Source organism: Schistocerca piceifrons, chromosome 3 (assembly GCF_021461385.2).
Source record: "Schistocerca piceifrons isolate TAMUIC-IGC-003096 chromosome 3, iqSchPice1.1, whole genome shotgun sequence".
In the NCBI taxonomy this organism is placed as follows: domain Eukaryota; kingdom Metazoa; phylum Arthropoda; class Insecta; order Orthoptera; family Acrididae; genus Schistocerca; species Schistocerca piceifrons.
Window position 1 is genome coordinate 57,450,920 of NC_060140.1, and position 19,310 is coordinate 57,470,229.

The 19,310-nt window shown below is 42.9% G+C and overlaps 1 protein-coding gene across 1 annotated transcript in view; it reads left to right on the forward strand.

Moving 5' to 3' along the window:
- Positions 1–19,310, forward strand: part of LOC124788385 (calcitonin gene-related peptide type 1 receptor) — a 299,112-nt gene that overhangs the window by 56,206 nt on the left and 223,596 nt on the right. The window contains exon 2 of the mRNA XM_047255651.1: positions 10,202–10,312. Coding sequence (XP_047111607.1) covers positions 10,202–10,312 — 111 coding nt within the window. The remainder of the gene's footprint in view (positions 1–10,201; positions 10,313–19,310) is intronic.

Below are 19,310 nucleotides of genomic sequence, written 5' to 3' on the forward strand. Positions count from 1 at the left end.
CGTGACCGATACGATCGCAGGTTCGAATCCTGCCTCGGGCATGGATGTTTGTGACGTCCTTAGGTTAGTTAGGTTCGAGTAGTTCTAAGTTCTAGGGGACTGATGACCACTGATGTTAAGTCCCATAGTGCTCAGAGCCATTTGAACCGTTTTTTGTATTTTGGGCAATTATAATCCTGATAACACTCAACAGTTTTCCATGTGGCTGACACGTAGCGTTAAGTGTTACAACATGGACCAAGTGAATTCTGAAACTCTCACTGAACGAAATGTTACGAAAGGGTTCTCTAATTTACCGGATGGTTATCGAACTCTGTTGGAAAAGGAAGGAGATTCTGTCATTTTCTCTGCTAGGTGAAAGTGAAAGGATCTCATTTATTGAGATCGTAAAGCAAAAAGGGATGGTGAAAGGCGCTAATGAGCAGTGCCGCGCTTTGTGAAGTGAGAACCAAACCTAAGAGCGAGAAACTTGTCTCATTATACGGCATATTCAATTCAGCAGGTAGGCCACGTTATTTCGTACACAAATGAAAGTATAAAGGAGCTATCGTGGCGCCGCTGCCATGAGTTGCAAACATGACATCGTCAGAAAAAAAACGAGAAGGATCAGTAACGCAGTGAAGTAATCAGTTACTATACTATTTTTTCGTGACTTGAAAATACAAATTGAAATATTAAAATTACTAGCTTGTGATACGGGTAATGAAAATGGAGTAACTTCTAAAGGGGATTCCGGAAGGAATGATCGATATTCAGGCACAATTATTCAAAGGAATACCTTAATATCTATCATCACTTGGTGATGTTCGCTAGTGTGGTCACTTCTCTTCCACTGAACAAGTGCTCATAGCTCCCAAGGTAAGAATTTAAGAGCCCAAGTTTACAAGAAAACTTTTTCTTGTTTTGGTCTGCACTACCTCTTCCAAAAATACAGAATGCAAAGAGCATGCAGCTGAAGAGATAAGTTTTACAGTATCGTAGATGAAGAAGTGCTCATAGTTCTCCTAAGGTGTCCATTTTAGAGCACATGTTTACTAAACATTTCTGATTCGGATTATTGTTCCTGCCATATCTCTTTATATTTACCATTCCTCATGGTACACACTGTATTATTCCATTAAGAAAGCGTCCAGGCTGTGTTGATAAATCTCATCGCATTTAGCAAAATGAGCATTCGTTTAATACCACACAGTACCCTTCAATATTATAAGAGTCGATGTGTATACATATAGATAGGTATATGTTTTCCACATCTCGTGCTAAACCACTGGACCCATTTCATCCAAATTTGGTAGACACATCACTTAATGTCTGCAAATCATCATTGTGGGTGTAAGAAACTCTTATCTACTAAAGTGTTGGGGGTTCAAAAGCAATGTAACAGACGACGCGCGAATAGCCATATTTTAGCGATAAAGTATTGGAGAACGAGACCACTTGGTGGCCTGCAACAAGCTTTACAACAAAATTTCAGGCCTTTACGAAACTTTTTCTCGCTGAGAACCGACACAAAATCATGAAAGGAAAAAAGTTAAGCACTTACTACATTTCCGTTATTCATGCAGTAAAAACTGCCGTATGAAGCATGACGTTTTAATTTTTACTTCTCTACAACTAACTGTATTCGTGACATATTTTGCAGACAGTATTCACACGTACCACTGAATATACCAACAAAATTATCATTTTACAACAAATAGTTCAGGAGATATGACCTCACAAATTCTGAGGTGGGTGAAAAAGTGGTGCATCATGCAAGGCATTTTAAATTAGTGCTTCTTTGCTATTAACTCGATTCAGATAAATTCCTCAGACAGTAGCCACATATCATTGTGTAGCAAAAAGATCAGGACATATGACGTCATAAGCTGTAAGCAGCGTAAAAATGAACCTGGAGGGCATAATTGGCTAGTGATACAGGTGAAATACGTGTACAAATACGGGTGATATACGTTAAGTATATTTGACGAGTGTGTACGCGTTCACAGCCACGGTTAAGGAGCTAATCCTGAACAGCTGGAACGACTTCAAACATATTTGGTTAGATATTACTTAATCTGGAAAGAAATACTGTGGGGATGAGAAACACCAGGGTGGTATTCGAGTGAGCATGATAAAGTGGAGAGAGAATGGAGGAGGAGAAGATGGACAGACAGAGAGAGAGAAATATGAGATGGACACAGTGGAGGAGGTCATGGACAGACACAGAGCGAGGCGGAAATGGACGCGGAGGGGGGTAGTGGAGAAGTTACACAGAGAGAAGGAAGAGGAAAATTTGGACAGGGGAGAGAAAGAGAAAGAATGGGAGAGGGGAGGAGAAAAGGTGATGAACAGAGACAGGTGGAGGAAAAAATGGACAGTGAAAGAAAAGAGAAGGAATGGACAGAGAGAGGGAAGAGGAGTAAATGGACAGAGAAAGGAAAGCGGGGGATATGAACAGAGGGAGGGGTCGAGGAGGAGATAAAGAGAGAGGCTAGGAGGAGACAGACAGAGATGGGGCGACGGATGAGACGGACAGAGACGCGGCGAAGGACAGATAGGAAAGTTGATATAGGCAGAGAGAGGGCAAGGACAAGATGGCCTAACCAAAGATTAGATTAACCACATACCCGGGCAATGCCGGGCGCTCAGGTAGACCATCTCTGAAACTTTTAACGTTTGTGAATATCTAATTGAAATTGATAGAAATCGTAGTTAAATAGAACTGTACCAGCTATATTTCATAAAATACATAATGTTGTATTTGAAAAATTGTAAGTCGTTCTGTAACTCACAGTAAAATAAATAAAATACATTCTTTATCCGGAGAGAAAATAGCCTTTTACATTTACGTATCTGAATAGTTCGACACCGGTAGCTGAGTGGTCAGCGCGACAAACTGTCAATTCTAAGGGCCTGGGTTCGATTCCCGGCTGGGTCGGAGATTTTCTCCGCTCAGGGACTGGGCGTTGTGTTGTCCTAATCATCATCATTTCATCCCCATCGGCGCGCAAGTCGCCGAGGTGGCGTCAAATCGAAAGACTTCCACCAGGCGAGCGGTCTACCCGATGGGAGGCCCTCGTCACACGCCATTATTATTATTATCTGAATAAATAACGTTTCCATTTATGTTCTTTATCTTGCAGAGAAAAACACTTTAATTGAAACACCCTCAATGTCTGACACATCTGTCGAGAGTGGCCTGCCGGCCGAGGTGGCCGAGCGGTTCTAGGCGCTACAGTCGCAGGTTCGAATCCTGCCTCGGGCATGGATGTGTGTGATGTACTTAGGTTAATTAGGTTTAAGTAGTTCTAAGTTCTAGGGGATTGATGACCTTAGTAGTTAAGTCCCATAGTACTCAGAGCCATTTTTTGAGAGTGGCCTTATGTTTTGCTGTAGATATAGCGAACCGCCCGAATTGTATGAGAAAAATGAGCTGCTTTACTCCTGTGTGATGTTGGTATGACGTGACAACCTTCCTCTTCAGTGATCCAGAAGCCACGCTCTGTAACACCACTGTTATGTAACAGCCCACTTTATGTGTCGGACCGACACGTGCCACGGAGTATTAAGTGATATTTAACTATACGGAAATGACATTCCAGCTTAAGGAAACCACACTCCGGTTTTGTGCAATCCGCGTTCAAATGACGACATAGTTCGATGGCTGTGCCTTTCAGATTTCAGCACCACTTTCGATGCTGACGAAGCTCTGTCATGCTAACGCTAAAATAGCTGCCAGTCGTTGATTGATGTCGTGTAATGACACTGAATACCCGTAGTGCAGAGTTAACGCTACACTTATCCTAGTCGCCTTAAAAATATGTAATGTCCGTAGTACTGAACGGCTGCAGAAATCACCCGGGCGTGGGAAGCGAGTTTACGTTAAAGGTTTAACACAATAAGCGAAGTCTTAAGTTAGATATTATGTACGCATCTTTAGACAGTGTAGGTAACTCATTGCACGCTAATTACCCGACTGTATTAACCCGCAATTTGAGAGTGAGAGCACTTAATAGCTTCCAATGAACCTTACACATAATATAAAACCTTTTTGAAACGTTTTCTCGCTGGTACCCTACACAAAATAATGAAAACGAAAACATTTGTCGCTACTACATTTTCGATGTTTGTGCAGTAATGGTGCAGCATTAGGAATGATGTTTTGATTTATTACTCATTCAGTAATAACGCTATTTGCAGACAGTACACACATGTACCAGTGTATACACTAGCAAAATTATGTCATTGTATGACACATAGTTTGGGAGGCAAGTTGTCATTAGCATTGAGATGCGTGAAAAACTTCACTGTCTTCAACCACAAAGGCTTACAAACTTCACGTCATATATTCAACACGTTAACTCATTAGTGAAGTAATCATCAATTTAAAACTATTTCGTATATGGGAGTTAAACTGTTTAATGCATTTAGTGGGGGATTACTGCTTTGCTAATACTTGTATGAAACAACACCAGATCGAATTCGAATTTCTCTGAATTAATCGTCACTTTGGGAGTTGCATATTGATCAGCCACAACATTATGATGACCGATCTAATATCGATATAAATCCGTACAGGTGACAGCAGTTTCACCCGGTGAAGAATGACTGCTAGTCAGACGCACGCGCGGTGCATGTGCAGTGTCAGTGAGCGAGAGCGTATTGTCCGCGTGTAGGAGGGGGAAGGCGCGCGATCTGCCTGAGTTTGACCAACGACAGTGTGTGATGGCCCAGAGCCTCTTCACGAGCATTTCGGAAACTGCACGACTTTTCGGGTGTTAGAGCAGTGCTGCTGTGAGTGTCTTCAGCCTGTGGCGAATCCAAGGTGAAACCACGTCCAGACGCAGTGGGGATGGGAGATGTTGGACAACGTAGGCTGGGAAGACTGGTAAGACAGGACAGGCGTCAAACTGTGACGGAACTAACATCAGATTTTAATGCTGGGCAGACAACAAGTGTGTCTCAACACTCAGCGCAACGTACGCTCGTAACGCTGACCCTCCGCAACCGACGATCCATGCATGTGCCAATGTTCATCACGATATCGGCGACTACGACTGAAATGGGGCACGTGAAGTTGGCATAATGGTAGGGCGTTGCATTTCGGACGAATCCCGACACCTTCTTCATCTTGCCGATGGAAGGGCGTCTTCCAGGGACACAGCTCTTTGATAACTGTAATGCAGGACAGAGACAAGCTGACGGCGCCTTATGCTTGGGGGGAACATGGGCATCCATGGGGTCAGTGGAGCAAGTGCAAGGCACCATGACGCTCAAGGAGAATCGTGCAATGGTTGATGAAGTACACCCATTCATAGCTGTTAAGTCTCCCGACGACAATGCTTTTTTCAAGGAAATAACGCTTCATTTACAAGGTTAAGAATGTGATGGGGTTTGGGGAACTCAGTGGCGGGCTATAAGTGATGTGCTGGCCGCCTAATCCACCAGATCTGAACCCTATCGAACACATCTGGGGTGTGTTACTGTGGGGCCAGAGCTCACGCCCCTCCCCACCGCCCCCTCCCACTACCCGTAATTTACGGGAATTAGGTGACTTGTGTGTGCAGATGTGGTGCCAGGGTGCCAGGGACCTACCAAGGACTCACTACCTCCATTCTACGATATTTTGCCGCTGTTACCCACGTGGTAGTTGGACATAGTGGCTACTGCGTAGATGTTCATAATGTTCTGGGTGATGAGTGTTGATGAACTAGTATGTTAATAGAATTGTCTTCGGATATACGGTTTTGAATTTTTAATAGCAGACCTATACATGGTCCACACCACATCTCGTATCCCCAATGCCAATGGACTTGGGTGAACATACTCCATAACTCAATCCCTCTTGCCATGAGAAACCTCCAATGAAACGTGTATACTTCTCCGGACCTCTCCTAATTTCTTTCCTCTATAGGTTGAGAAGGAATAGTCAGATGTTGGTCGAACTTAGTACTACCTCCTTTGTCACTGCCACACATTTTAGGAATACGTCATTGAGCATCAGTATGATATCTGCGAGTTTTACGGTTGGTTGGTTTGTGGGATTAAAGGGACCAGACTGCTACGGTCATCGGTCCCGCGAGTTTTACGACTAGATTTATAAGCTCTTCCTAATTCAAATTCTTCAGACGCACACTTCTACATATTTAACTGCTATTATTGTTTCCAGTAGTCATCAACGATGTAATCAAACAATAATGAGTGCTTTCACAAACTTACGCTGAATAAATTACATTTCTTATTTTTACTGTCAACTGCCGGTTCCTCTTTCAGGTTTCCATTGTCAGAATTTTGCTACAATATCCAAACGTCACAACCTTCCTAGATATAACTGCAGCAAAAGCGAACATTTTCTGAGACTTCAGAGTTACCTGCCAGGGCAGTTTTCAAGAGATGAACACCTGTAAAAACATATCATATGATGAGCCAGGAACAGAGATGGAATAATAGACAGAATATTGAAGTTAATCTTCTGTATGACAGAACATACATCGTCCAATCATGTTAAGGTGACCATCTGTGAAAAGCCTCGGTAATCAGTTTGTACCGAGCGGACCACTGCGAGACATGCAGGAAAAGAGTCAGTGATGCTCTGGAAGGTACCTACAGGGACGTGGAGCTAGTTGCGATCGGTTTCTCGTTGAGGATCTACTGTGTTAACAGCCCAATCGACATGGTCACGCAGATTCTCGATTGTGTTTAAGCCCGGTGAGCTTTGTGGCCGGGGGAGTACAGTATCTCATGCTGGTGCTCTTCAAATCATGCATATATGCTGCGAGCTGTGTACACATTGCATTATTTTGCTGGTAGAAACCATACATCCCAAGGGAAAAAAACCATGTAGGTCCCCAAGGATAGATGAATACTTGTGTTGATACATTGCACCTTCCAAAATGATGAGATCCCCAGAACACAGCGCTCCCTCCTCCTGTCTGGACGCTTTACTTTCCAACGTTTCACACGATAGACGCCAACGGCCATCTGTACAACGGAACATAAAACGTGATTCATATGAAAAGGCCACCTGTAGCCATTCAGTGGATGTTCAGTCGACTTTCCCGTATTGAGCTTAGCGACACGGATTTATGTAGTCGTTCTACGTCTACAGATAATTTACGACATCATCGACAGGCACCTGCTGCGGAGGCTCAAACGCAGTAACGTCCGCTGAACGGTCGCTGAGGAGTCACTGTTGATAGCCCCTTGGTTCGTCTGCACGGTCAGTTGCTCAACAGTTGTATATCTACTCACCCACACACATCTCCGCAGCCGTAGTTCACTGTGTCATCTAGAACCCTGGGTGCACCACGGTTGCATCTGCACACGTTTTGGGTAGCACCACGTTGCCATACACTGTATACTTTAACCATGACAACTGCTTTCCAACTGAGCCTTGCACAAATACGTCCATCCTTGGACACAAAAATTGCTCCGTTTCCGCGTTACTACAGCGACTGTTGTATGCATCTCCCCCCTCCTTCCCCCCCTCGCAGCACACTTTATATACTCTCCACTGATAGTGCAGGCACCTGCCACCAGTGAGTGTTCATTGCACGTTGACGTCGAGCATAGACGGTGGTCCCAAACCTGTACACACAAACTGCATACCAAAGTACTGGGTGCTTGTTGACTGGCAAAAGCTTCGACCTCTCTGATTCGAAATGACCTGCTGTCAGGAGCAAGAACAGCAGTGTAACGGTGCAAGAGCAGCGGTGTAGCCTGCCTGCAGGCGCCTGACACTCTTGCCACTGTTTCTACCTGTACAGGTACATTTTTAAAATCCTCAGTAAAGGTGGTTGGGTGCCACTGAGGGTTTTGCCGAACTGAAGCTTCTTAGAGGAACACTTTGCGTTTTGTTCACACATGCCTCAATGTCACGCCAATGGTTTATAACGGTCACTAGTTGTTTCAGCCGATACACAAGAGCAAAAATTGCATTGCGGTGCCCTCTAAACGGGTGCGATCGCGTACGGTGGGGATGCAGCCCTACAACGTCCTTAGAGAAGAGTTGTAACACCACAGAGTGTCAGAACGTCCAAAGAGCGTGTGATTCTGACATTTTCGACGGAGAAACGTCTGGGAATTAATGCCCCAGGGAAAGGAAAGATTTTTTATCGATGTTCTTTATGACACCCTCTACTTCCATTCGTTGCGGATCCTGTGAGCCAATGTGTCTGGAACAATTTCGTCGGCGACTCGTAAGAAAACCGCGTAATTCAGCGCAGTTATGACCTCCATCGCAGAGGCGTCGAAAGGAGGGGTGAAATGTGGGTAAGAAGGGGTGTGACGACCTTCCGGTCGTGTGACATGACCACGGTGGCGTTGAGCCAAATTTCGGTGAAATTTGTTGCCAGTGTGGCTTCATTTACCCTCCTTTCACGTCACACCAACTTCTGAGCTGTGGCTTTTTTTTCACATGATTCGACACTGTGGTGTTTAAAGTGTTGTCGGACCTGAGGGTGATGTCGCAAGGCGTCACATTCTTGCACCGTTACAAAGGAACCTTTGAGCCAAATTTCAGACATATGCGTCGCAAAGGAGGGAATTACGGGGTTCCTAAATTGTGATTCTTTAATTCTCTTGCGCAGTGTAATAGTGACGCGGCCTCGTTTCGCGAAGGCAGCAGAAGTCATCTGCGGCCATGTGATTTGACTGGCGTAGCGTACTTGTTTTCGTGGGGAGGGACACATTAGTAAAACTCATAGAACCACGTTATGTAAGTGAATATCATCACTTACATGTAACTTATGCGATGTAACCAAGGCACACCAGGAAAATTATTTGGAGACATGAACGTCATGTGTTCCATATAGAATATTGGCGTTTAGAGTGACATCTAATGGCGATGATGGGAGCACATCGTGATGTAAGTGATATGTGTACAATGAACATTAATACTGTATGCGAATCATGGGGTTTGTATGTGTGAGTGACTCCTGTATCGGAAGCTGGCAGAGGTTAAACAAACTAAAGAGAAACCCGCATGATCTGCATGTTTACCTCGTGTTATAGTACTCCTCTTGTGAAGCTTAGTACACACTGTGATGCGTTGCTGAGACTCAATGCCGGAGTTCTTTGTCGTGGATTGAACTCTTCATAGCAGACTTCTTCACCATGCCGCGCTAAAAGTCGTGTCCACACCTGGGATTGAAAGCAGAAAGCTGGAAGTTGAGTCATCCTACTACAGCTGCGTTTGTTTCTATGCATAAATAATTGAAAACCATAGATTTTGGATCGCATGTTCTTTTCACTATCCAGTTGTTCTGAAACGACTGTAATCAACTCCATGTCACTTAGACCTATTTTTTTTCTTTGTTGTATTTCAATGCCACATCTGTTGCAGCCTGGCAGCAACATATTAATCATACAATAGAAGACATCTGAAATAACATAAAGGAGAGAATATGACGTACAGAGATATGAAAAGGGGGAACATCATGGAGGAGAACAGACAAAATGGGGGGCAACTGTAAATGGGTGATACAGACGAGGGAGAAGGGAAGAAGGACGGGAGGAGAGGGGGAGGAGGGAAGAAGGGAGGGAGGGAAAGAGATGGGGGAGAGTAGGAGGTGGGGGGAGACCGGTGGGGGGCGCACTGAAGAGGGCTGGGGAGGGAAGGATGTGGGAGGGAAGCAGTCTAGGAGGGCGTGCAGGGACTTAGGGAGGAAAGGAGAAAAATCTGCTCTGGGAGAAGGACGGGAGAGGAAAAAGGGGGCCCTGGGGAGGGGGGAGGGTAGAACAAGGCCAGGTTACAATTGGAAGGAAGGGTATATGTCACGGCGAAGTTTAACATCCGGGAGGGGGAGGTGCTGGAAATTGCCCTGATGAAGGAGATGGAGGGTGTGGTGGTGGAGAGAGGGAGGGAAACAGCGATAGAGGCCGTAAACCACCATCCCATAATTTGCGGGAATTGCTTGACTTGTGCGTAGACATGTGTTGCCACATACTTCTGGAATCCTGTCAAGGACCTGTAGAATCCGTGCCAAGCAGAATCTCTATTGTAATGTGTCGAAAAAATGGAGAAACACACTATTAAACAGGTGGTTATAATGTTTTGGTTCATTGGTGAATATTCCCGTAGTCCAGCTGGAAGAGACTGCTAAATTTGCAAATGTAAACAGAAAATACAGTGTCTCAGATTAATTCCCAGTGCGCCCACGCGCTTTCCCTTGAGTAGCGCCTTTCAGCTGACGCTAGCACGCACGTGTCCGTGTTCCAGGGCTCTTCTGTCCCGGCCTGTTTGACGGCTGGTCCTGCTGGTTCGACACACCCGCGGGCGTCACCGCCCACGCGCCGTGTCCCGACTTCATCACCGGATTCGAACCTAACCGTAAGTATACGCACGTCCTACCTGTCCCATCGTCCTAAACTTGCACCGCAAACATGTCGATAACGGAAGGCGCCATTGGTAAGTGCATTTCATAAATTGGCGTGGTAGGCAGGGGCCGACCTATACAGCCCATTCACAGGGTATTATGATTTACAGACGTGTTCTTATTTAGAAAAGGCGCTAATATTTCAGTCGAACAATGACTACTGCTAGTACCACAATTAATGTAGATCACACCAGAACGTCAGTGGTGTTCGTTTGGACGAGTCCAGTGCCAGTAGTTTACGAGGTATCGTAGTTTGAACACTGCAAACACCGACAGTTGTTTGCTCCTTGTTGTGGCACACACAAAAGTGAATTTCACGTGGGTGCGTATATTGAACCTTACACAGACGTTAGTAAGTCTTCGGAGCTGCCGCGTTGTTGGGTGGGACATTGCCGAGGACAAAGTAAAGAACAACAATGGTGAATGCAGTACCGCTGTGGTATCTGACACGAAAGAACCAATGTGCCTCAACGCCTGTGCTCAAAATGACCAACATCAGCGTCCATACAAGCATCCAGCATGCCATGCAACGATTTCTGCACACGTTCCACCACTTCAGCGGAAATGACAGCACAGGTAGCTGTAATACGCCGTTTCACATCGTCTGTAATTGTTTGAATAGGTTAAAGGGTTTGAGCTCTATTGTGATACGTATTGGCATACACGGTACACGAACGAACGGCATACTTCCTACATTAACCATAAAACATGAGAATGACCGCTTTTCCTGCAAAGGGAAATACCATCTTCCAAGCACGTCCTGCTGCGTTCACTATCGTACAACTGACAGGATCCTCGCAATGCACTCGGAGCGTACACAACACACAATCTAAACAAACATAACATCGTCTCTCGGCATCTAAGCAACAGGATGGAACAAACAGCTTTCGATGTTTGCAATGGTAACAATACGACATCTCGTAAACTATTAGCACTGTCTTCGTGTAACAAACACAATTGGGATTCTTATTTACGCTGGTTTTAGGATTTTACTGTCAATAGGCATTGTCCCATTTAAAAATGTGTAAGTCTAACAAAAGACTGCGCTTTCGTCATCGTATCAGAATCTATGTGTTGGCTGCAAATACGGGCACTTGCCTACAGTTCCCATCTGTGAAAAGCGTGTATCTATATTGGCTTCCATGACCGAAATAGTTGCTGTGAAACTGTTAGGATTGTTAGGTGATTCATCCTGAATCATCTTTTCACTATTAGGGATAAAGCGTAGGAGTGCCTGTTTCAAGGCGATAGACTTAAATTTGCACTAAATTAGATGTTGCAATAGTAAGACAGAGGGCAAACTTCAGGAGGATAACGGTTGAAATACTTGTCCGGCAATCCTGGTTAGACCTTCTCTTGCTTCGGTAAATAGCTTAAACTGAATTGGGGAATGCTTCCTTTGACAGGGTTCAAAATGGTTCAAATGGCAATGAGCACTAAGGGACTTAACATCTGGGGTCATCAGTCGCCTAGAACTTAGAACTACTTAAACCTAACTAACCTACGGACATCACATACATCCATGCCCGAGGCAGGATTCGTACCTGTGACCGTAGCCGGCGCTCGGTTCCAGACTGAGATGCCTAGAACCGCTCGGCCACAACTGTCGGCCCTTTGACACGGAAACGCCAGATTTCCTTCCTTCTCTTTCCACAATGCGAGATCCTTCTCCAATGACGTCATGGTCGACGTGACGTCAAGCCACAATGCTTCATTCCTTAATTTTCTTATCTTAAAGCGCTTTCACTTGTTTTTATTACTCCCATTTTGGAGACGAGACATACGTAGTACTGTCACGAGCAGTTAGATTGGGAGCAGCTGGTGTGCACGACAGAGAGAGAGAGAGAGAGAGAGAGAGAATGGGGGGGGGGGGGGGGAGTGAGACCCAGGGAAACCGCTCATGTCAGTATTGTCCATGGAAGGGGTCGGCATGTAACGTGACTCGGGTACTGTTAGGCCCTGATATGTACGTCAAAGTGACAGACACGCACTTGAACGCTTCGAAATTGGCGCCTAGTTTACCCCTCTCCAAGATAGTGCGGACACTGTTCTGTTACCGCGCCAAAGAGTCAGTAGCATCTCCTCCGTACATCGATTGAGGGGAAAGTGCAACCTCCAGCTTGTTCTACCTTGGGCAACAGCGAGTTGGTAGATGATATGAGCCGTTATTATCCGATGTCGTTTGGATCTCCGCTGTGGCATCAGGTTCTGCTAAACTGGAAATCTGCCTGATAGCTTCCTGTCATGACAGTGACCTAGCTATTATCTTCCGCAGCTGACTGGAGTAATTAAACACAACGTATTTCTTTAACTGAGTTGAAAGCAAGTGTTAGAAATAATGGATAGATGGGGAACTTACAATACGACACAAATAAAGTATTACAGAAATACTGTCTCCTCAGAAGTATTCGGACACTCCAGTGTAATGCAGAACTGACCACTAAAAGCCACACCAGTGTAAATGGAGGCGGAAAGTATTCTGTTATGAGCAGAGAAGCTGGGACAGCAGAATGGCTCCATCATGAGCCTGAAGTGACTTCGAATGTGGTCTACTTATTGGATGCCACCTGAGTAACAGATCGATCAGGGACTTCCAATCCTTCCAAAGATGCCTCAGTCCGCTGTGTGTGACGTGACTGTGAAGTGGAAACCTGAACTAATAACAATCAGATCTCGTTTAGTTACCGACACTGGCCATCGTCAGTTTCATAGGGTGGTTGTAAGGAAGCTGTAGACATTCTTATGGGGGCATATAGACACGCAACATGTTTTTATGGCACAAAATGACCCGCACATCAACACAGTCACGCCAGAAGATATTCACTCGACGAAATAGTTGATTCGCTGAAGGACGTTAGGTTTTAGTCTCATGCCAAAATTGTAGCGAAGATGAAAAGTGTACGAACAACGCTCAAGAAAGTGTTGACTGCACTGAAAATACTAACGTCACAGTAAGTAATTTTTTTCTCCTTCAGTTTCTTCTGCGTTTATTACAGTATATGAAAAAACTGAACCGATACCTTGGGTCTGTAGCGGCGCACTTCACAAGATACGTTATACGAACTTATAATCAGTGTGCCTGAAAAGCTGATGCCCACCGATAGAAAACGTATCGCAAAATCAGTAAGTATGTAGGCTGATTTATTTGGAAAGTATATTGTTTCGGGCTGTCAGGACTCAACCAGCGAAGCGAAATGTTCAGCCCTTACAATAAAAAGTCTCACACATACCCTAAATTACCAGTCAGTCGGTCGGACTTACTAAAGGCAGGGTAAGCCATATTCACAAAAAAACACAGATGACAGGATACCAGCAAATGTAATTCGTGCCTTGCTCCCTGCAACATATGTTTTAGAGAGGACTCAGGATGTTAAATTCTATACGACAACGAAATTAGTTGAAACAATTGGAAAAAATACTCCATGTCCCCCAGCAAATCACATGAAACACAAAGACTTAAACAGGATGACAGTCTGGTCAAATTTTGCAGGCAAATCCGTATGTTCTGGGTTGCTCCCAGCGAATGTTCATAAATAGTCTCGACAGCTCCGCGACGCCAACGAATAAAACTGACTAGTTATCCGTAGTGGCTATACACACACACGCACACACACACACACAAAACGAACTATTGAAGATCGGTTACTTCACGGATAACTCCGAGCCAGAGGTTCTGCGGAGTACATTCCACTGCTTCCAAACCACCGCTAAGTGAGACTTCAGTGGTGTTTTCTGATGAAAGTTGGTTCTGCCTCAGTGAAGTGATCACAGTGTGTTTGTTAGGTTGAGCGCCTGCAGTGAACCCGTCTGCGTACAAGACGCACTGGATTTGTGGTCCGGGGTGCGGTTTCGTATGACAGCAGGAGCATTCTCGAGGTTATCACACGCACCCTCACTGCAAATTTGTACGTCTCTGTCGTAATCCGACCTGTTGTGCTGCCATTCACGAACAGCATTACAGCGATTGTTTACTGACAAGATAACGCTCGCGCACATACAGCTGTTGTAACCCAATATGCTTTACAGAGTGTCGACATGTTGTCTTGGCCTGTTCGACCACCAGATCTGTTTGCAGTCGTACGACGACTCCAGCATTATCCACAAACAGCATTAACCGTCCCTGTGTTGACCGACCTAGTGCAACCGCCATGGAACTCCACGCCACAGACTGACATCGCACACCTGTACGGCAAAATGCTCACATGCTTTCATGCTTTCATTCAACATTCTGGCGGTTACGCCGATTATTATTGTACCTGTATTTTATATTTGCAATGGATTGTATCGCGCTTACATTCACCTGTGATCTTGCAATGTCAGTGATTTAAAATGTTACCTAGAGAAACGTTTTCGCGGAATTTCGTTACTATACATTAATTACACGTTGTTGTTGAGGATTTTTTCATCTGTGTATAAAAATACTAATTGCCTTGCTCATTTCTTTTGTAACATTCCCCTCTTGTTTCGTCCCCGTGATGAAAAGAATCCAAATCCATTCACTGATGGTTCCTTCCAACATTTCCAGCGATTTTTTTGTCATTTTTGCTTGGTATTTCTAAAGGACTCTACTATTACTGATCCGACGAAGTATTTGACCGATATTGCGAGAACGCTTACGCATTGTTCTCGAAATGGAAAGTCACAAGTGGAACATACACTTTATTACCTAGAATTTCCATATTAGTTTACGTCGCCAAGTAGATAAAAGCAAGAAGAATGCCTAATTTATCTACTGGCACAAATCATTCGAACAGCAGCAGAACAAACTTATCAGACATACTCTTCCACTTACCGTTGTAACACAATAACCAGGAGCTGAGCCAATGATATATCTCCCGTTGTCATCCTTTCTTATTGAATTTTTCCTATTGCTTTGAAACGAGACGCTAAAGTAAATGGGCGTAATCTGTATGGCGAAATATCCAAATATTCCATTCTTTCCAGATTTTCTTATCCTGTGTATCAGTACCATCTAGCGATTGGAAATCTTTTTCGAGTGAATGAATAATAATAATAATAATAATAATAATAATAACAATCTAATAATGAAAGAAATTTATTGCATTACAGGAGAAGGTTGATGATTAAAAATAAAAATAGGCTGGTCCTTCAGCTGGCGCAATCGAAACGTATTCTTAGGATTGGTAACTTATTCCATCCTGGCTATTTGCAGAATAAAAAGAAAAAACTGAACCGTTACACATCGCTAGTCCAACGGGATCTGATCCAGAACTTCCCTTGCCTTTTAGCACGAAATTAGCATTTCGCCACTGAGTAAAATTGACGTTGTTTTGTTTAGGTCTCAGCCATTACTCTGCTGGTAGTTAATGCTGACAGTTCACAACATGAAATACCAAAGCAATTGAAATTTAAGCGTGGAATTAAGAATTAACTTCTTAGGGTCGAGAAATTAAATTTAATATCTCGATATCATATAAACGGGACGGCTATTCAGATTACCTCATCAGTATGAAAAGAGAATAACACGAGAATTAAGCAGGATGACTCGGTACCATCCCCAAAAGTGACTGAACGATCACGAGGTTCCAGACATCGTCAGCCAGTTTGATCAATCTCAACTGCACTACAAATATGAAGAACTTCACGGTCACAACGTCCTCACTGCCATCCACCGCCTGTTCCGCCAGTCCTCATTGCAGATGCACTACCTGACGTCGATCTAAGGGACAGCTTCAAACCGACAGCGTGAGGTGAAAGCTTATTTTAACAAAACTAAAAATGGATGCAGAACGGCCTTCTCCAAAATACCAATAAACAGTAAGATACTATACACTGTTCACCTCAAATGAACTGCATCTATGTCTGGTCTTGTGGCATACACAACTGCAATATCAAGGATACCACCAAACTACAAAAGCGCTACGAAAAAAAGACTCATACATCGATGTCATGCAGTAATAAATCAAATTATGGTGTCACAAGAAAAAACAGAACAAACTGTCAAAAGTGCAGCTGTGCACTTTCATACACTTTTCACTTCCGGTACCACTATAGGTAATTCGTACTAACTAACTTGTTCACTGCTTCCATAATTTTCACGCCTTCTTTTATACCAAGATGATAAGCAAAAGTCCGATCCAAGTCATTAACTGTTGCTTCAAATTTATTCAGAGACTTCCTCTTGTTTTCGACTGTCAGCACAACACCTAAAGTAGACTGTTATAAATATCTAAGTGTGGATACTAATCAACATGAAAGAAAAGACACCAACAGAGACTAGACTACGTAAAATTGAGAGGGTCTTTCAAATAACAGGAATTAGTTACAATAAAAAGCTGTCGTCCAGGAAGACAAAACTGAAATTCTATAAAATATTCGTAAGGCCACAACTACTTCACGCAGCGGGAACTCTTAAACTAACTGTGAGAGGAGAGGTTGAAAAACGAGAAAAAATTGAAAGTAGAACACTAAGAAAAGTGCTACAACTCAAAAGCAGCAATGAAGAGTAAGAATACAGAAATATGTCTTAAATTTGAAAGAAAAATAGCAGATGTAATGTGAAAAAAAAGATTCAAATTGTATAAACATACACGTAGGATGAATAATGACAGAATAACTAAACAAAACTTAGACTTATCAAACGATTACATATCCAGCATCAGAGAAATAGGAAAACTTATCGAGAATGTAGGAGTTGACTTGGATGCAGTAAGAGAGAACACGTCTTAAGAAAGCCACAGAACAGGCAGGCTTTCACAACAGAATAAAATTAAGAACTAAAAAAAATTGTGGTCATAAGAAGAGAAGGAATGAAAGAAGTCTCAGCCCAAAGAAAAGTCCTGATGAAAACAAAGAAGTAGAAAAAAGTTTATTGTCGTACGCTCAAAAAGAGTTATTGGGACTTTTTTCAAAAAATCGAAGTAACGTCTTGCGCAGAATTCCCTGTTAAAATTTCAAGTATAAAGCGTATATGTAGCATTACTCTCGTAATGTCTACTGAGAGACGAAAGCTGTCTTGTATAGAAGTACCCCTTCTTGACAATCAAAATCGAGAAGAGGTTATACACTATTCTCTACCTCTCTAAGGTTTTAAATACATACCTATCAATCAGGAGGAGATTGTTGACACACACGATACAAGTATTATAGATGCTACATACTTTTCATATTACCTAGCAGTATTTACAATATGCCCCGTACTATATGCATTTTTTATGGTGTAAACTGGTAAGCATCCATTCGTTTGATAAAATGCTAGTACCTCTAGTTCTCTACGTAAGAATATGTTGAGGAAAGTCGCAGAGATGCACTAAGTCTTCTCTCCTCACGTCAGTTTCTTACTTACGTTAGATTAGAGGACTGTGATTCGACAGATACTCTTGATTTGGGTTCTGAATGTTATACCACTCTTCCTCAACACCTGTAATCTGTGAGTGATATGTGTTTTGGAGTAACGATCTCAAGCAATCTAAAGTTGAATGAGTCTATAAAACAAAATGTAAGGAAAAAGCAATGTACTTGTATCAGATATTGACATGACTATAGATAAAATCGCAGAAGTCCGTTGATGGGTGTGGGGATATGAGAGGTGGAACTTGCTCTGTGCACATGTGCAACTTAGTTTTACTGTTCTGTCAAATTCTTCTTGTGATATATCATCCATTTCACCTCAATCTACTTCCTATTCCTTTTCTATAACACTGTATTCATATTCATTTCCCTCTAGATATTCCTCCCACTTATCAGTTTTCCAATCTTTGCTTACAATTAGTACTGGCTTGCAACCTCTTGATATTCATACGGTTTCATCTCTATCCTCCAAAGGTCAGTCTTGTTTTCCTACAGGTGACATTTATTTTTTGCCTGCTTCTGCCACCTTGCACATGTATTCTAACCATTCCTGCTTAGTCATTTTCCACTCCTTCTTAATCTCATATTTTATATGGATATTATCCATTTCACCTGGTTCATTTATTGCATTATTATTTGCCTTTTAGGGTTTACATTCGATATCTCCTTCATATCCAATGATTACGACTAGGCCTTGACTTTTTAACTCTTTGTTTCTATGCTGCCTTCACTATTTCGTTTCTCAAAACTACCCATTATTTTTCTGTAGCACTTCTTTCCCCCGTTTCATCACTGTTCACCAGAAATTACATGCCGCCTGATGACAATGTGTGCACATGATGCAGTAAGTAAATAGTTTGACAATTATATTTGAAGTATAGCCCTACATTGTAAAAGTTTATGTTAAGAATTGAGCCCTCCGCTATCTGAAGAATTTTCACACAAAATCAGTGAATTTTATAATTCATCATTTTCACTTGTTTGAGGAAAATGTATCGAATACACAGTGATCCAAAGTTTATCATCATATTTATTTTTCATCTGAAGTGTGTAAGTAAGTCTCGTTGACACATTCAAATCAGATTTTCTGTGTTTCAGATACCATAAACAGAAAGTTAATGCAAACATATATCAAAACAGTTCCAAGACACCTGGAACATTACAAATTGTGTGGATGTCTTAGATGTAAATCGCGGGGAATTTCGACCAACAGGATGTATGGGATACTATTACGGTACTACAACTACAAAAGAGGTAGCAGCATTGTATTACTGCTACTTATTGATGCTCAACATAAATTTATATGTATGGATGTAGGTTTTAATGGGAGGATTAGAGATCGAGAAGTGTTCCAGAACAGTCCAGTCAGTGAAATTTTTAGTAGTGCTGGAAATTTAACGAACATACCTCCACCAGAGATATTATCAGGAACTCACTGTACAGCCTGTAATGGGACATACTCCTCTAGCATTACTTTTCCTCGACAGTAGTTGTCGATGCAAGCACTATTTTTCCAATTTTGGACAGGTCAGTATTATCCCAGCTGCTTTTCTGAAAACTTTCATGTAATTTTATACAGAGTATGTCATATTTCAAGCAAAAATTTAGGGAAAGGAATTACTTTGTTTTGAATGTTATAAT